Source organism: Phyllobates terribilis, unplaced genomic scaffold, assembly GCF_046119375.1.
Source record: "Phyllobates terribilis strain yellow unplaced genomic scaffold, ASM4611937v1 Scaffold_3__8_contigs__length_932513732, whole genome shotgun sequence".
Classification (NCBI taxonomy): domain Eukaryota; kingdom Metazoa; phylum Chordata; class Amphibia; order Anura; family Dendrobatidae; genus Phyllobates; species Phyllobates terribilis.
In genome coordinates this window covers 887,738,749-887,758,132 of record NW_027362763.1, presented here as the reverse complement: position 1 = coordinate 887,758,132, position 19,384 = coordinate 887,738,749, and the positions used below count along the sequence as shown (strand labels likewise).

At 43.4% G+C, this 19,384-nt stretch overlaps 1 protein-coding gene across 1 annotated transcript in view; it reads right to left on the bottom strand.

Annotated features, from left to right (window-relative positions):
- Positions 1 to 19,183, bottom strand: part of RAB32 (RAB32, member RAS oncogene family) — a 58,030-nt gene extending 38,847 nt beyond the window's left edge. The window contains exon 1 of the mRNA XM_073672691.1: positions 18,609 to 19,183. Coding sequence (XP_073528792.1) covers positions 18,609 to 18,852 — 244 coding nt within the window. The 5' untranslated portion in view covers positions 18,853 to 19,183. The remainder of the gene's footprint in view (positions 1 to 18,608) is intronic.
- Between the last annotated feature and the right edge of the window lie 201 nt (positions 19,184 to 19,384).

Sequence of the window (19,384 nt, the reverse complement as noted above, 5' to 3'; positions counted from 1 at the left end):
CCTAGATGAATTGGAGTTATGCATACAGCATTTTAGAATGCTGTCAAATGGTGGAAAGGTGGTGGCCGTAGGTTATAATGGAGAAAACCTGGTGACAGGTTCCCTTCAAGTCCACTTGGGTGGAAGAATATGGTAAGTCGGGTTAATGGACTCCCTGGCTCTGACCAGGTACATACAAAATAACTAAAATTATAAACACAAATCACGTTTCATGGTCTGTATTTAAATGCAAAGGCAATTGGTGGGGTTTATTTAATGGACCCGGAAGACCAGAAATTATTACACACAAAATTTCGTAAAAAGCTTTATTTATTAAGGCCTTACTTTGGGCATTGAGACAAAAAATGGCCTTCCTCAAACTATTGATGCAAAATTGGATGACCATAGATCTCAAAATTGTCACTGTATGATTTAATCTTTGCCGCAGATTCAGTCATTTCAGAATGACAAGCTTTGGAAGAGCCTGCCTATTGAGCACTGCTAGTTTTTATCTACGTGATCTGGATACCACTATAGATGGAAATCACAATTCAAGTGTTAAAGCGTACAGTAAAAGTACCCAGTCCAACCGGTAGAGAGCAGAACCAAGGCATTCTTATAGAGGTGTTCTCTTGTTACGCGCCAAACCCAGGGCCTTCTGCAGACTGTCCAATAGTGAAGAATGACTCATTACAACCAACTTACAATCAAATGACACCAATTCTAGAGACAGCCCTCATGTCAATATGCAAAAATGTAATGTAGATTTTATTCTGGTGGTGCAAGGTTTCAACATGTCTTTCTAAGGCTTTGGGGCCCTGTGGCACTTGCATTGCAGTGTGCATGTTCATGTGCTATGGATGCTGCCAATTCCTACAAAGCCAGAAGTCATCAAGATGTTCAGTACAACTCTTTATTGTAACTACACTTCTGATTTGATATGGCCCAGCCAAATAGAATTATAAAAGGTTGACACTTTTCAATCATAAAGTAGGAGTATAAAAGACAAAAGTAGGCTGATTTGCTGAAGACTTTGGTTAAATAACAGGAACAGAAATCACTTCTCTGCTAAACTTCCTCCCCCCCCCCACATTATGCAATATTCTTGCATAAATATATAACTATTATATTCCAAGAAATACACCAGACACAAGTGCTGTTCACATTGAAAAACCATCAAAATTCTGGAACGGCAACAAAGACAAAAAGAAAAAAATAATAATTACCATAGTCTGCAGCACTACTTTCTATCAAATATAAAGGGCACACATAATGGAATTAACCATTGATCACTGTCAATGGATTCATTTGTAAAAAAAGACCCCTCATAACAGTCATGGTTTCCTTGTGGATGGAAGCAATGAGTGAACAAGACGTTTATATATAAAAAAAAAAAAAAAAAAAAAAAAAAGGGGGGGGTCCTTAGTGAAGACAAGCCCTGTCATACGCCCCTATTAGGACATATGAACATCATGAGGATAGAGGACAGTCCGACACGAATAACAAAAAAACAGTATGTGTGTCTCTTGTCATGTGATTGCAGTTTGATTATAGAAAAGGTGGACCAGAATTGCATAGCTTTTAAAACTAACCTTGCTTTCGCACAGGCTTGGACCTCTTATCAAGGTCTAGAAGACAGCTCCTTTTCCATCTTCGAATCCACACAATAGCATCCCGTTTTGCAAGGGGCTCGGACGTAAGCCCCCGACAGGGCCACCAAAAGGGTGCCTGAAAGCAATGAGAAAGCACCCCAACACAACAACCTGATTTAGCAGTAGAATGTTTTTCTATGACTCGGTATCCCAGAGGCGTATCTGGGGTGGGGATCAGGCGGGGCATGTGCTCCGGGCGCAGCCGACAGGGGGCGCAGTCGGGCCACCTAATGCGGCAGTCCGAGGCGTCTCTCCCGGCGGCTGCATTCTACTGCCCCTGGACTAGGAGTCATCAGTTCTCTGAGCCGGCTGTCAAGCTGACAGCTGGCTCAGAGAAGCTGCGGCACGCAAGCCAGCTTACAGACGCGAGTACAATTGAAGCTCTGCCCGCCGGGTCAAAGCGACGTCAGCAGCGTGATCAGATCATGTGATCACGCTGGTGACGTCACTAAACGGTGCTGAAAAGTTGCGAACGGTGGTAAGTACTCCTTTGGAGCTGAAGACATCGAAGATTCATTTGGGGGGGGGGGGGGTGAGGTGAAATGGGATTTTAGGACATATAATTCAAGGACATAGTTTAGGGCTTAAACTATTACATCTGCCTCCACCCACCATTTAAGGGCACAGTTTGGGGGTGGGGGCACATGTAATAGGATTTGAGTACACAGTTTTGGGAACGAGGAAGGGATGGGACACAATATGGGGAGGGGGAAGCAGGAGAAATTTGGGAGGGGCATGGATGCAGACAGTATGGCGAGTGGAGGGGGGGTAGGAATGTGTGAGGAGGCAGGTTGGAAATATATTTTGTGCAGGGAATATAATGAGGGGTAATTATTCTGGGGCAGGGCGTAGGGCAGATATTTTTATTTAGGGCACTATAATGATACTGTTATCTTTAAGGGCATCGTGTGGGGATGTGCTGCAGAAGATCGGAGAAGATGGAAGTGTGCAGAGACGAGCTGTGGATGAGAAAAGTAGTCATGGAGTCTGGACAAGAAGAAGAAAAGAAAGAGCATGACTTCAAATCGGAGACAACGTCATCTATCACGTACCTGGATGTAAAGTTTTTATTTTAATTGTAAACTGAAGCCCTGTAGCCAATCCTAACAGTGTGTAATATACTCACTGCCAGGATTCAGCTCTGCTTGCAGGTTCCAGCAGTCATCAAATGGCACATGACAACGAGCTTCTCTTCCAGCTTCTCGCAATTTTTCACTGAAAAACTGAATTCTTGCCCCTGGTGCAGGAAAACCTAGATACACCTCTGAGCTACCCTTTAGGGTATGTTCACACAATCAGTATTTGCAGCAGAGAAATTTGCTGAAAATACATGCGTTGGCGGGAAAAAATGTTGTGTAAATATATGTGCATTTTATTATTGCAATTTTTTTCCCCCATTCATTAAAATGGGTGAAAACCGCTGAAAGAATTGGCATGCTGCAGACTTGAAACTGCTTCAAGTCTGCAAGAAAAAAAAAAAAAAAAAAAAAAAATCACCGCATGCACAAGGTTTCAGAAAGATCATTCACTTTGTTGGGACAGTAAAAATGTTCATTTCATTTTTTTTTTTTTGGGGGGGGGGGGTAAAGTGTTGCAAAATTGTGATGTGTGAACATAGCCTAAATGTATATATTAGACAGTATTAGGATTCGGCATGATACAGTAACTGCTGAAGAGGCTGCTGGCCTGGAAGGCATTATTATTAGGGACCAAGTAGGGAGAACCATCGCTTTCCTTAAGGATGAGGCTGCTACTACAGAAAATGCATCAAGGAAAAAAAAAAAAAAAAAAAGCACTCCATCAAATTTTTTATCCTCTTAATATATTGCAGTCATTATATTATATAGCACTGGCTACTTCTATTTCAGGGGAGGAGGAGTGGAGAAGTTGGATCAGGAGTTGAAGAGGGGGATGACTCCTGCAAGGAAGAGATACTTCTCTACACAAAGCTTAGAAAGTTTCAGACAGTCAGTTTTTAATGACATGATGTCATAGACCGAAACAGAAGAATTGGCGGGGTAGAAAGGCAAAAATGAGCAATTGTAAGTATTCAGTGCTATATAATACAGTACATTGCAATCAGCCTATTAAGAGGATAAAACTGAAGCCAGTGCTTCTTTAAGAGAATAAAAACTTTTAATGAATGGATGAACAGGTGTCATTGATCGATCCCTACCATAGCCTACTTGGGTGGCCAAAGTTTTATTTAAAAATACACATGCAACACGGAAACCTGATTTAAACAAATAGGACACTTTCTGATGATGCTTCCCTTTAAAAGGGATATTTCATTCTACCAAAATGAGCGCCTATCTCTACCCAAGACCACGACTAGGGAGGGAGAATGAAGAGGCCTTTTGTGCAGGTGTCCTTCTCCTCTATTCATGGTCTATGACGTCAATGACAAACATAGCCGAGTTCTCTGCGGAGCTAAAAGCACTTTTATTGTTAAAAGCCGCAGTTACACAGCGAAAAAGCAATTCAGCATGGCCATTAACAATGAAGTGCTTTTAGCTGCTGTCATCTGCAAACCAAGTGAATCTGTATGGTGGCCTCAATGTGTGAACGCAGACTTATCAAGAGGTGACTGAGTGGAGAGATGATGTTATGGGAAAAGCTGAACAACCTTCATATCAGACACAGCAAGATGGTGGAGACAAACTGGAGATATAGAAGTAGTGCCTGCTTATGAGAGGAAGGCTTACAGATTACACAATTAGCATATAAAGGACCCCATGCTAGAAAAGGTAATCACTTATTTTGGTGGGTGGCCATTCACTCAGCAACAGTTCCAATGATAGATGTAAAACTCACAAATACTGTGTGTGTAATACAGCGCTCATTTGGCTCAGTTATTGTTTTTTTTTTTTTTGTTGTTTTTTTTATAAAATAATAAAAGGATAATGACATTTAATGTCTATGAAAACTTATTTCAGAAGTCGTCTGTAACATGAACGCACCACACATTCGGGTCACTTATTAAATTGTACACATGAAAGCAAACTAGCAATTACTGCTAGTCTTAGGATAGAACGCAATAAATCAGGACAGAATAAATCACAGCTAATTTGCGTTTACTTGCCTTGACCCTTGTACCCCATTTTCTGTCAACAGAGAAGCCCTTTTATTTCAGACACTACGCTTAATAAGGAAAAGTTAATTTGCTAAACAATCTGTAATTTTATCATCTCACTAGAAAACATAAAAATGCAGGCTAAAGCTTACCACACTGTAAATGGCAGTAGACACTGCAGCCAGGTGAGCACATCTGGCCTGGCCATGCCATGCTGAAGCCAGGATACAGTGCTCTCTGCTCGGATGTTTGGCTTCAGGTGGGTGAGGTTACATGCCCTCTGTCTCAACCACTTCTGTGCAGACAGTTTTCATTTCAATTTTTCCCTTCGGGTCTTCTAAGAGCCAAATAAGAGGGTTATTTTTTGTAGGAGACAGGAAAATAAGGCGATAGAGTGGGCCGATGACAAGAGTTACTGGTGGATACATGTTGTATAATACAGCTAGGACCTGTCATGCATGGAACAGAGCTGGCTCAATGCACACACATTTGGCATGTGCCGGACACATACAATTACCGTATTTTGCGTACTATAAGACGCACCCCAAGGAAGGAAAAGATGAACATTTTATTTTTAATAAAATGGTGGTGCGTCTTATAGCCCGCTTTTACGTCAGCTTACTCAAGGGGTGGGGTGGCTGCGGTGGAGCTGCTGAAGCTACTGCTGCAGGAAGCTGGCAGCAGGAGTTGGGCGATGCTACGGGCCCGGGCTTTCAGAAAATGTCAGGAAGTCCCTTGCACTTCCCTATCCTCTTCACTGAGGTGGACTTTGGAAAAATGGCCGAAGGTGGTGCATGCGCAGATTGAGATCTCAGGAGCTACATTCAGATTATAAGATGCATTCCCCATACTAGACTTTGTAGCTGCCCCTTTTCAAAAGGGACCAAAGGTAATTGGACAATGTCAAAAGCTCTTTAATGGGTTGCATGGGTTTTTCCCTGGTTAATCCATCATCAATTGCACAGGTAAAAGGTCTGGAGCTGATTCCAAGTGTGGCATTTGCATTTGGAAGCTATTACTGTGAACCCACAACATGGGTCAAAGGAGCTCTCAAAGAAAGTGAAACAGACCATCATTAGGCTGAAAAAAAAGAAGAAATCCAAAGATAGCAGAAGGGTTAGGAGTGGCCAAATCAACAGTTTGGTACATTCTGAAAAATAAAAAAAATTAAAAAAAAAAGGCGCACTGGTGAGGTTAGGAACTCAAAAAAGCCTGGACGTGCAAGGAAGACAACAGTGGTGGATGATCGCAGAATCCTTACCATGATGAAAAGAAACACCGTTACAACCAGAGCTGTGGAGTCTGAGACAATTTTGGTGGAGTCGGAATAAAATGGACCAACTCCGACTTCTAAAATATATAATAAATTGGGTACAGTAGTTCAATGCAGTTTGTGGGGAATATTTTTTCAGAAGAATTTGGGAAAGTTATGAAATGTCATATAAATGTCTGTCCTATTCCTGATCTAAGGCTATGTGCCCACGATGCAGAAATGAAGCAGAAAATTTCTGCATCTCCCTGGCAGAAAAAACGCATGCAGATTGTGCATGCGTTTTTCCTGTAGAATACATGCAGATTCACATGCGTATCCACATGCATTAACGCATGCGTTTCCGCATGCGGACTGACAAGCACTTTCCAGGCGATAGCATCACTTGGAAAGTGCTTGACAACTAGGTCACACTGTATAAATCCATGCAAACGGCATGGATTTATACAGTGTGACCGTAAAATAAAAAAAAAATAAAGCTATACTCACCCCCGATGCCCCGGCGTGTGCTGCAGCGCTCGTCCTGGCTTCTTCCGGGTTGCCGGCACATCGCGAGACAGCCTGCGGTCACATGACCGCGACGTCATCTCAGGTCCTGGAAGGAGAAGCGCTGCAGGGGCCGCCGGACAGGTGAATATAAACTTTATTTTTTATTTTATTTATTTTTTTTTTTTATTTTTTTTTTTTACAGGTACAATGGTACCCAGGTCTGGATGAGAGTCTTCTCTCCTCCAGAACTGGGTACCATCCGCACAGAGACGCATGTTATCCGCTTGTACAAATATACAGACACGGATTCTATGCGTCTCAATGCAAGTCAATGGCGGCGCTTCCGCAAAATTAATGAACATGCTGCGGATTTATGAGCGCTGCAGAAACGCTGCGGAAAAATCCGCAGCATGTGCATTGACATTGCGGAATGCCATTGGGGACCATGGGGTGCGGATTACCATGCGTTTTTGATGCGTTTCCGGAGCGGAAATTCCACAGCGGAAACGCATGAAAAAAGCATCGTGTGCACGCAGCCTTAGGGTCTAGACTTTTAACCGAGATGAATCTGTGCTAAAGTAAATTTAATCACTTAAACATGAGCCATGTATGAGGGAGTCATGGAAATTGAGGAGTCAGAGGTTTGGTTTACCGACTCCACAGCCCTGGTCACAACATCCACCCAAATGAAGAACGCTCTCCAAGAGGTAGGTGTTTCAGTGGGTTAAGTCTACCATTAAAGAGAAGACTTCATGAGAGCAAATACAGAGGGTTCACAACACTGCGTAAACTATTAAAGGGGTTGTCCAGTACTTTAGATTACCCCCACAATGTATCCCCCCAGGGCCCCTAAGGATTTTTGTAATTAGCTTACGTTGCAGATGGCGCCGCTCACAGGCATCACGTGACCCGCTGACGTCACGATAAGTGCTGGCAGCAGCCAGGGGTCTCTGTCTTCAGCGTTCCACGGTGGATCTCCCCTCGTCACACCCAGCATCCACCGCACGCTCTGCCTCTCCCCATTGATTGGAAAAGCGCGCGGTGGATGCTGGGTGTGACGCGGGGATAGCGCCGCTCACAGGCAGAAACAGCAACGTAAGGCATTTACAAAAATCCTTAGGGGCCCCGGGGGGGTGGGGGTTTATGGGGAAGGTAATATAAAGTACTGGACAACTACTTTAAAATAGAAAAAAAAAACATCTAAAGAAGCCAGCCCAGTTCCAGAAAAGCATTCTCTGGACAAATTAAACTAAGATCAACACAGGGGCATATCTAGGAGGGGGAGGAGGGGCATTTGCCCCAGATGCAGTCAGGTTGCCTTATGCTGCGGTCCAAGGTGTCTTCCCGGCAGCTGCATTTTGCTGTCCCCCATAGTGGGAGTTGGCTGTTCTGAGCTGGCTGCCAGCTCACAGAAGGTGCAGCACATCAGCTCCCAGTGATCAATTGTGCTCACGTTTCAGGTGCCAGTACAATTAAAGCCCTGACCGCCGGCACTTCCAAGTCAGGGTGACGTCAGCACGCATGGCATGGGCATGCATGGCTACCAAGGGCACTGGGTCACTAGTGTTTATTGATGATGTAACTGAAGACAGAAGCAGCCGGATGAATTCTTAAGTATACAGAGCGATAATTTCTTCTCAGAAGATTCAACCAAATGCAGTGAGGTGGATTTGATGGCGCTTCACAGTACAGATGGACAATGACCAAAAACATACTGGGATAAACTCCTGGGTTACTAAGGAAAAGAAGTGGAATATTCTGCAATGGCCGAGTCAATCACTAGATCTCAACCTCATTGAACTTGACGCAGGATATTTTCTTTCAAACCCTTTTAAGCCCGTCATGACCTCTGACGTACATTTACATCAAAGGTAGTGTCCCTCTGCCTTTGATGCAGGCTCACACACTGAGTCCACATCTTTCCCCGCACATGATGACTGATTTAATCAGCCATCATGTACCTTTAACAGCCAGAGGTAGAGCGCTACTCCTCCAAAGTCTATGAACCAGGTGAAACCAGCTGTCAATGACTGACAGCAGGATTTAACACACACACACACACACACCACCCTAAACTACGTCATTCATATCGCCAACTGGCACCCCTGTCACAGGCTCAAATGTGTTGTCATGACAGGCGGGGGTCTGTTGATGACCCCCATGCCTGTCATTACAATCCTATCCTCCTGTGAACGCCGACCCAATGCTTTAGCATTGCTATGTATAGCACAGGCGATTGCGGCTTCAAGTCCCCTATGAAGAATACTCAATATAGTAAAGAGTGAGAAAACAAAACAGTGATTTGTATCCTGATGAAGAAATCAGATGATTTTGAAACCTATAGAGGAAAAAAAACGCACCAAATATTTATTGAATCTTCTGGAATATTCCTGGTTTCCATCAGCAGCACAGAGGGACTACCTGTTCTTATTTTTTTACATTTTCTGTATACACAGGTCTACATGCAGAGAACATACTGATCAGGTCTTCCCTGCATGCATACAAGCTGAAACAAGGGTTTCCAACAATTAAAGGGGTTGCCAGGTCAAAACCAATAAGTCTGCAGTCACTGAGTGCACACCCATGAATCCCCCCAGCGCTCGCACTGGTTTCAGATCCGACACCGGAGGGTATGTATAAGTTATACATGCCAGTTACCGCGGCCTCGCTCTCCATACATTTTTTATTGAGCCGAGGCCACGCCCTATCTAGAAACGCGACCGTCCAGTGGCCGAAGCCTCGCTCCATATAAGTGTATGGAGAGCAAGGCCACGCCCACTGGCCGGGGGTATGTATAACTCATACTCTGTTACCGGGTTTAAAACGGACTAATCCCCGCAGCATACAGTGCCTTCGCTGGGGGGGGTGGGGGGGATTCATAAGTCTGCAGTCACACAGAGTAGCTGCAGACTTATCGGTTTTGACCGGACAACCCCTTAAAGACCAGGAATGGCTTCTATTATACAGTAAAAGAGGGCAGGTAATACAATGTTACATGCTTGGCCATGCCACCCTGCCCATACCACCAAAAATATACTGGGAGGTGTAATGACTCCGTTGTAGAAACTGTACATTAGAGAACTTTGTGCAGGAAGCTGAATATATCCAGCTCTGCCCATTATGGCAAAGCTACTTCAAAATGTCATAACATTTGCTTAACTCCACATTGAAACGTAACATTTTTGCGAAGTGTTTTATAACAGTTTATTGGCTAAAAAACATTGATGAATTGCCCCCTACAGTTATTTTTTTCTTTTAAGGGACTGTCACCACTTTGGAGTTATCAGACCTCTACTATGGGCATACAGGGTATAGAAAAGTAAATCTATACATACCTGTATGGCCCATAGTAGAGGTCTGATTGCAGAGAAATCTGTTTTTATAAACTCTGTTTTTCACAGGCGACGCCAAGAATTCCCCGCCTATGTGCTTATTGTTCCCCCAAATCCCCACCTATATGCTTAATTATAATATTTCCCCTCCCCTGCACGTCACAGGGCCCTGTGATTTGCACTGTGCTCCCTGACTTCCTGGGAAAGCAAAGCGCCGCTCACATAGAGCGTGCTTTGCTTCATCCCGGCCCGTCTCTGTGCACTGCACCGAAGGGTTCTATTGCCCAGGCGCCGGGGAGTCAGTGTCGCTTCCCAGCGCCTGCGCAATAGAATCCGGCAGCGAAGAGTACAGGTAGACGGGGGCCGGGATGAAGCAAAGCGCGCACAAGAGGGAGCCCTGTGATGTGCAGGGCTAAGGGGGGGGGGGGGGGGGGGGGATATGATAATTAAGCATATAAGCGGGGATTTGAGGGAATAATAAGCACATAGGCAGGGATTGCCAGGCCTGTGAAAAACAAAGTTTATAAAAACAGATTTCTCTGCAATCAGACCTTTACTATGAGCCATACAGGTATGTATAGATTTACTTTTCTATAACCTGTATGCCCATAGTAGAAGTCTGCTAACTCCAAAGTGGTGACAGAGTCCCTTTAAGGATACAGGTGTTCTATATATAAGACTATAGGTGACTTTAGAATCTATGGTTTCGTTAAGGATATTGGTTCAGGCGATTTAAGTCACCAGATTTATAATGTGATGTATTGAATTTATCTATTGTACTGTTAGGCTGTGTGCCCACTAAGCGTTTTTCAAGCGTTTTTTTGCTGCGGAATTTCCACAGCGTTAACGCTTGCAAAACGCTTGGTAATCCGTGCCCCATGATCCCCAATGAAAAGCTGCATGTTCTGTGCCCATGCTGCGGAATTTTCCTTGCGGAAAAATCTGCAGCATGTCTATTATTTGTGCTTTTCTGCATGCGGATTTTAGGTCCCAATGCATTTGAAAAACGCGTCAAAACCGCATGTAAAAACGCTGCAAAAACGTGTGTAAAATCCACAAACGTTTTTACTGCCAAGAACATGCAGAAACGCTGCAGAAATTTTCTGCTTCATTTCTGCAGCGTTTTTCTGCTTCATGGGCTGCACATACACTGAGGGACATTGGAACATGGGCTGTTTTCTTACTTTCCTTGTATCTGATATAGTATATATTTTATATAGGTTTTATTGCTTTGTATATATACTGTATTTTGAGTTGTGCACCCCTTTCACTATAGGTAGTTGTGTTTAGCCCATTCTTTTAAACATAACACATGTACTACCAGTGAATGTCTAAGGCTGTGTGCCCACTATGCATTTTTTAAGCAATTCCACTGCAGAAACGCTTAAAAAAACGCATAGTAGAAGGCCTGCCATGTTCCCCAATGTGCTGTGCACATGCTGCGGAAATCTCCGCTGCGGATTATCATTGCGGAAAAAACGCAGCACTACCAATTATTTTGCGTAATTACGGCGTTTTCGCCAACATTGAATCGCTTAATATCTGCATGACTACATGTGCACATGCGGATATTAAGTGATTCAATATGCGGATGGTACCAGGGTCGGGAGAAAAGGAGACTCTCATCCAGACCCAGGTACCATAGTACCTATAAAAAAAAAAATAAATAAATAAAAAATATACATACATTATACTCACCTTCCGATGGCCCCCTGTCTCCATAGCGATGCGTCCTGGCTCCCCGGCAGCTCACGATGGTCTAAAAGGACCTGCCATGACGTCATTTAGTCATGTGACGGGTCACGCGACCGCTGACATCAGCGGTCGCGTGACCTGTCACATGACTAAATGACATCATGGAAGTTTTTTTTTTTTTTTGTTTTGTTTTTACCATTTTTATTCTTTTTTTAACTAACTTGGTCACACTATATAAAATCCATGCCAGCTGTATGGATTTATATAGTGTGACCAAGTAGTCAAGCACTTTCCAAGTCATGCTAAAAATCGCTTGTAAAGCGCTTGACAACCCGCATGCGAAATTGCATGATCAAAACGCTTCAATTACGCTTGTCCCTGGCAGGAAAAATGCAAGTAAAATCCGTATGCGTTTTTTTCTGCCAGGGAGATGCAGAAAAGCTCAGGAAAAATCCGGAGCATTTCTGCATCGTGGGCACTTAGCCTTACAACCAAGGGCCAGCAAAGGCCTAAACACATCAACTATTCTTGTTTGTCATTTTGATGTATTTTAACCTAGGCCTAGTATAAGCTTGATGTCTTTTCCATATACCAGATGTTGTATTGTTTTATACAGTAAATGTTAGCTGCAGGCGAGCTGAACAGAGGTTTCTATCCTAAGGATTCACAGCACCTGCTGAAATACAGAAACTGGGCTTTTGCGCTCAGGAATATCGTTCTCAACAGCGCTGTGTTCAGAGGGGGGTTGTAACAGGAATCTAGGCTTATAATTTACTGTTATATCTTAGGTTTACTCTAGGACAGCCCATATAATTTACAGCCTTTTTGTAAGTTGACAATTAATTGGCAGCACAAACCAATCTGAAGCCTCATCACTAAAACACTGTAGGGTTTGGTACTCACTCGCCTGCGGTTGAGGTAGGTATAGAAAGCGATTTCATTGGAATATCCAGGCTACTTTATTTAGACAGCATAAACCGCTCAAGAAGCAAAAAAAAAATAAAATAGCCTTTTCCGGCATAACATGGATACACAAAGTAAAAAGTTCATACAATATCACGTGTTCTCCCGCTCGGGTTATTGTCCAGTTCTCAAGTCCTTAGCACAGACATCTACAGATACAGCCACTGAATGAACCACTTGGTCTCCATTTTATTAACCAAACCACACCCCCGGGTTAGGGATGTGTGAGCAACCATTCCCACCCATCTCTTCTGACTGCTTGTAAAACCCGGCTGTGATACACTATTAACCCTCTCAGCACTATACGCGCTGGAGCATTCTTTTTCAGGCTTACATCACCGGATCTACCAACCTCGATGATACATCTCTCCCCTCAAGGACCTGTCCGGTGGCCATCTTACAACACAAATAATTTAACGCAACTAAAAGTCCCAAAAGCTAATGAAAACCTACATCGACTCCAGTTGCCAACCTACAGTAATAAAAACAAAATAGTACAAATCCAAATACTGCCCAAAAATATATACAAAAAAACAAAAGTTATAAGAAAATATAGCCATAACAACTTACTGGACAATGTGACCAACATTTTGAAGAATATAGGCTTAGTACAATCTATACAATAAAGTTACTAAAGATAAATATTGTGGAGGGTGAAAAGTGCAAGTCAGCAACAAGACCACTTCATACAAGATTATACACATGGTAATCCTAATTCATGGAATACAAACCCCTGTGGGAAAAAAAAAAAAAAAAAAAACTGAACATGACAAATTAAAGCCAAACCAAACCATAAACCATGCCTGCCAAAAATCACACGGTACAGTACCACGACAAGCATTTTGAGTGTGGCTTTGAAAAGCGGGAATTAGGATTATCTTGTACATATAATCATGACCATGTACAATTTATGTGGATATTGGCGATACAGTGACATTTAGGATAAAAACAAGTTTCACAAGGTTTACCAAGAGTTTCTCAACAGCTTCCTTCAGAACTAATACAAGGTCTACAACGTAACTATTAGCAGAACTGCCACTAAACAAAAGTAGACATCTCAAAAGACCAATGTAACGGTCTAAGTGATGTAACCAAGCCCTTTCCAAAAACATCCAGCTGTACAAACTGCAGGAAATCCACTCAAAAACACTCTAACACTCAAAGCATACAGATAGGGGAGTTAGATTGTGAGCCCTAATGGGGACAGCGAATATGGGGTCTGTAAAGCGTTGTACAAGTTAAATAAACTGAGTCTACATAAAAAGAGCTGATGAATCCAAGACTATTCAATCTCCACCCACACAGCCTGACACTGATGAGCTGTCAATGGTGGGTAGATATGGAGTTGAACTTTCAGAGTTAGTTATACAGCCATTCAGACCTACATTATGAAAATAAGTACACCAGCTTCATCAGAGGGGAGAACTATTTAACAATGCATGTAGTTTGTATTGTAAAATCTGCTCACAGATACACTTCAACTGTAGAGATGGCCATAATTCCACTCAGTAAAACGTAACAGTGCCGAATGCTCTCTTCCCCCAAATAAGAAAAGAATTTGACACTCCAAAAGTAGATATGCAGAAAGTTGATTTTCTCTCCCCCAAATAGTCACAGAAGTAGACACAAGAAGACTCACGAGTGCCCTCCCACCACCCAGTCTCCCATACACAATGCTCTTTATCTTCCTCCTTCAGACACAGTTTTTACAATTACCTCTAATGCCCCCCAAATCAATGCAGATGACCATTTGCAGGGTAGTTTTGCTAACTTGCATATTATTTGGGGAATGGACATTGTAAATAAAGACTGTGTATTTAACAAGGACAACTGATAAAATATACATTGTCCCCTATAGGCGAGATCCATGGAGATCTACTCTTTGGTTCTATAGAGAATTCTATTAAGCCTGTGACATGTATACTTTCATGATTATCCCCAAAAAAATAAAAATAAAAGAGAGAAAAGGCAGCACTTAACTAAAAGGATGCCCTACCCGACCACCTGCCCCGTAGTAAAACCGTGGCAGGGTTCAAAATACGCGCGCAAAAAAAAAAAAACTCAACGTGTGCATGAGATTTCAGAAAATGGTACAGTAAAATGCTGTGTACTTTACACACTAAATGCACTTCGTAAAAAACTCCACATGTGAACATACTCCTAGAGCATACATGTCAAACTCTGGCCCGCATGGTGGTTTTATTTGATCCGCGTCACCAGAACCACCACCCCTATAGGGCCCCATTACTCTGTGGGGAGGGGGCCCCCCATTACTTTGTGGGGAGGGGGCCCCCCATTACTCTGTATACTGGTTGACCCGCAACTTTGTCCACGTTTTTCATTTTGGCCCTGTGTGCGAGTTTGACATCCCTGCTGTGGAGCCACCACGCATCCTCACATTACAGGTTATTCATTAGATCTGTCACTTTCCTTTGGTTGTCACAAACCAGGGTAGTGATGTGATCTCCCCATCTCTACCTAACGATGTACATTCAGTGTGGCTCATCCTGAAGCCGAAAGTGACAAATCTGTTCTGCTTGGATTTTTTCTTTAGCAGGTGCCCTTCTGTCGGCTCAGAGTGAGATTAACACTGAATTCTCTTGTTTGCCAACATTGATACTAACCTGTAGCATCTTAGTATGTGCTGAAATGCCTTGCAGCATATTTATTGTAATTGATCACCATCCAAAAAACTGCTACGGGCCATATGTTCTACAATATAAACTACTTAAAAGTGCAACACATCGGAATAATATTTATATCCAAAGTTTAAGTAAAATTCTATAATTTGGAATTAAAGAGCATTTCCTAAAATAGAAATAAAATACCTGTGTAAGGGGGTTCTAGTAGTGCTGACACCACTGCCTAGTGTATGGGCACCCCAATATCCATCTTACACAAAACCAGAATTTATATGTCCTTCTAGACTACCAAGGCCACATTCAGTCTGGAAATCAGGGGTAGACAATATTTTTTTAAACGGACACATTGGAAAACAAAACCATAATAAATCAGTAGGATTATAAATTCTACCTATCTATAGCTCTGATATGAAGACATCAGCTGCATTCACTCTAAAATTATGATAATTACAGTCAAAATAAGCTGTATAAATTTCTTTTGCTTCAAAACATAAATCACAATTTTTTTTATTTATTTTTTTTTTAAAATAGTGCCTTATTTTTACAGACTGTACAGGAATTTCTGGAAGGTTGGCACCTACAATGCTTTTTTTTCTTGAGAAGATTTGGAACCAAGACCGGCATAGCTGAGCGGGGACAAATGTCTCCGTTCTGGCAGTTTCAGCATTCAAACCCCAATACATCTAAAAGTTATCACCTACCCTGTGAATAGTTAATAACATATTGCTATCTGAATACCCCTTTAACTTGTGTTGCTAGTCAGAGGAGCAGCTTTGTAGCCAACATGAACTTCCATACCGTGGAGGTCCACACTATGGCCCCGATTCACCATTGCTGCTACTCCAGTTTTACTCTTCTGGAGTAATTTGCCATTTTTTTATTGGCTGTAGTATATAAGAATTGCGTCATTTTTAAATTCTCTTTTAAAACTTGTTATTTTTCCTCAACAATCTTGGTTGTCCAGATGTTTTAGACAGATTTACAAAATGGGATTTTTACCAAAATGTTGCCTTCTTTTAGGTGCATCACACTCCAAATTTCTGCATTTTTGGGAATTTGTTGTTTCAATGGTGAAAAACGCACAGAGAATTGACATGCTTATCTTCTGCACCAATCTACAAGTCACAAATACTCAAAGTGTTCATGACACTTCAGGCATCAGGTTGCCACAAATCTGTGTAGAAAAAAAACGCGACAAGCACACCAAAATCTGCAACATGTGCACACAGCCTAACCCTAGCCCCATTTAACCAGGCATGTCAGTCCTGCAGTGTACAGTACGACATGCCCCAGTATAGGCCCCTACTAGTCTCCATAGTAAGTGGAGTGTTAATAGTGCATGGGACCCAATGATTCTTTCACACATGTGAAATGGCACCAAAACGATGCACTTTTACAGGAAATTGTGATCTTGCTTTTTGGCTTCTATGGATGAAAGCTCTCCTGCAGGGATAGTATACATTATATGAGGCATCTGCTAGAGACTCCATTTGACATCCATATCTGGAGCTTCTCCAGATCTATACGTGAAATGGAGGCCTTAAAATAAGGTGTGAATACAGTCTTAAGCTACATTCCCACAATGAGCTTTTGATGTTGCAGATTTTCTGCGCCCATTAAGTAAAATAGGCTACCTGCATTTCTTCAAAAATACACCGCATGGAAAAAAACTCACTGAAAAGTCATTGTGGGAGCTTAGCCTTACAATAGGGCCTGCAGGGATTTGCGGAGGTAACCAATGACCCAGGTTCATCAAGAGTTGCATTTTTCACACTGATCTTGAGGAGGACGAGTGGAGAAGGAGGCGCCTGATTTATTAAGATGTGCACACCTCTTAATGTCCCAGAAGAGGGTCGAAACAGATGTCCGTACTAATCAGTCCGAGATTGGACCACAAACAAAGTCTCATAGAAATACATGAAGCTGTCATACTTGGGTGACCCATGGCCAGTCTGTGCATTAGCAGTCTGTGCTCAGATGTCTGAACGAGCCCCTTCTTCAATCATGAATTTGACAAGCGGGGGTTGCCATGCCCCTGTTCATCCCCAACCACTTTGTCAGAGCTGGGGAGAAAAAGGCGTGAAAATGCCTAAAGTCGAAAAATTTTGCAACTTTTCAAAGCATTTTCTAGCGAAAAATCATTGATGACTCGGGGCCTACGTATTGACAGGAATAACAGTGCAGCACGCATGGCTATTAGGGAACGCACACACGAGCGTATAAATCGGGACGAGTGCAATCCGATTAAAAATTGGATTGCACTCGGCCCAATGTTATACTATGGGGCAGTGCAGATTTGCAATTATTTTCTTATGCCGAATCAGCCGGAGGAGGAAAAAAAAATATAAAAATAAAAATAAATAAAAAAGCATGCTGTGCCCATCAAAGTATCAGCTCACATTCACCCATACAAGTCTATGGGTGCGTGTGAAACATCCGACTGCACTCTGATGTCAGATTCCCGTGTATGCCGGTAAAAGAGGTGATGGAGAAATTACTTTCTCCGTCTCCTCCGCACCTGTGCTCTGATTCTCTCATGCGACGGAATCTGAGCACAGTGAACCGACACTTGGCTCTGACAGCCCCAATCCTCTCGCATTAGAAAAATCGATGGCCACGTGACCCAGGCCTTAGGCCAAGACTACACAGCGACACTGCAACGTAGGATGTAAGGATTTCCTATGGTGTCACGTTGGATCTACTGCGAGAGAGTTGAAAATATTTCCAAAATGTGTTGGATTTTCAATCACTGCTTGTATGAGTCTCAATTGCCATAGTTTAAAGTGCAAATCGCAGGCAACATGTGACACGTGAGCCTTATCTGCAACTCAAAACTAAAACAATCACAGGACTGTCAGAGAAGCTGTAAAGATATTTTTGGGGCACAACAAACCCAGCCTTATTCCTGACGGCTGATTGTAGGCATGGTGCAGAGTAACCAATCCCCAGCATGCGCCCTCTCTGCGGGGATGGCCACCTTTGTAAGTGCAGCCGTCCCTGGTGATCACGTGACTGCTCAGGGCACCAAACCCCACCGTGGCGATCACGTGACTGCTCAGGGCACCAAACCCCACAGTGGCGATCAGCTGATTGGTTGCTGATTCTTACAGAGATATAGGAATCTTACAGTTCGCCTATGTAATACATGGCATTACCCTGACCCAGAAATTACTAGTTACATTTTTACAAGCACCAACTTATACAAGTTATAAAGAATAGATTTTCAAGACACAATCTCATAAATGTTAACTATTGGACACATTGGATTAAAAATTAACTACAAGGCGCCAATTGGCCTAAAAGTAGAAATCTTGCTACAAGCTTCCATAATGAAGAGGATCAGGGCATCTGAGAGTGACGCATGCAGTTCCTGTACAATATAAAGCCATGTCTTTACAGGGTTGGGTCAGAGTCCCAGTGATGAAATGTCTGAGCCGAGTTTGGGAAACTAAAAGTGGTGTCTGGACTTTCTGTTGGAGCGCCCCTTTAAACGATTAGCTGCCGCCCACCTACCTGCGATGTCCCATAACTGCAGTCTGACCAGGGTCTTGCTGTCCCAGTTGATGACTTTGAGGGCGAAGTCCACCCCTATGGTGGCCCTGTAGTGCTGGGAGAAGAGCTGGTGCACGTAGCGCTTGATGATGCTGGTCTTGCCCACCCCCAGTTCTCCGATCACCAGCACTTTGAAGAGGTGCTCTCTGCGCTCAGGGGCCCCCGCGGCTGCTGCAGCCTCCCCGGACGCCGTCTCCCCAGCCATGTAGTCGCTGCCGCAACTACAAACGCGTCTGCACTGAGCGCTATGGCCGCATCCCTCGCTGCTGCACGGAGTAGCCGCTCTGCTCACACTTCACTTTTCTGCACGAAAACTTTCTTTTTCTCTCCTCCCAGTCACTCAAGGAACCAACCACCTGACTGCAAGTCACAGGACAGGAAGCGGCCGAGCCCGCTGCTGCCTCAGGCTCCGGGCGAGGAGGGAGGGAGAGGGCGCGGTGAGGAGCTGCACAGAGCTGCCGGCCCGGCCATAGTGCCACAAGCGGCACCGACAGTCCCAGATAAGTGGAGGAAGGGTCCGGAGCCGTACAGGCCCCGCCCAGACACTGGCCACGCCCCCAGACCCCTCCTACACAGTGGCGACTTCAGTGTCCCCATTGGGGTATGGTCACACTATCTCCTTCTTTGCAAAGTTTTTGGAAGAGTTTCTCTTTTCCTGAATAGATCTTGGGGTGTGTGCACACAGAGCTTTTTATGTGGCTTTAGGACAGAATTCTGCTCAAAAGTCCACATACTAA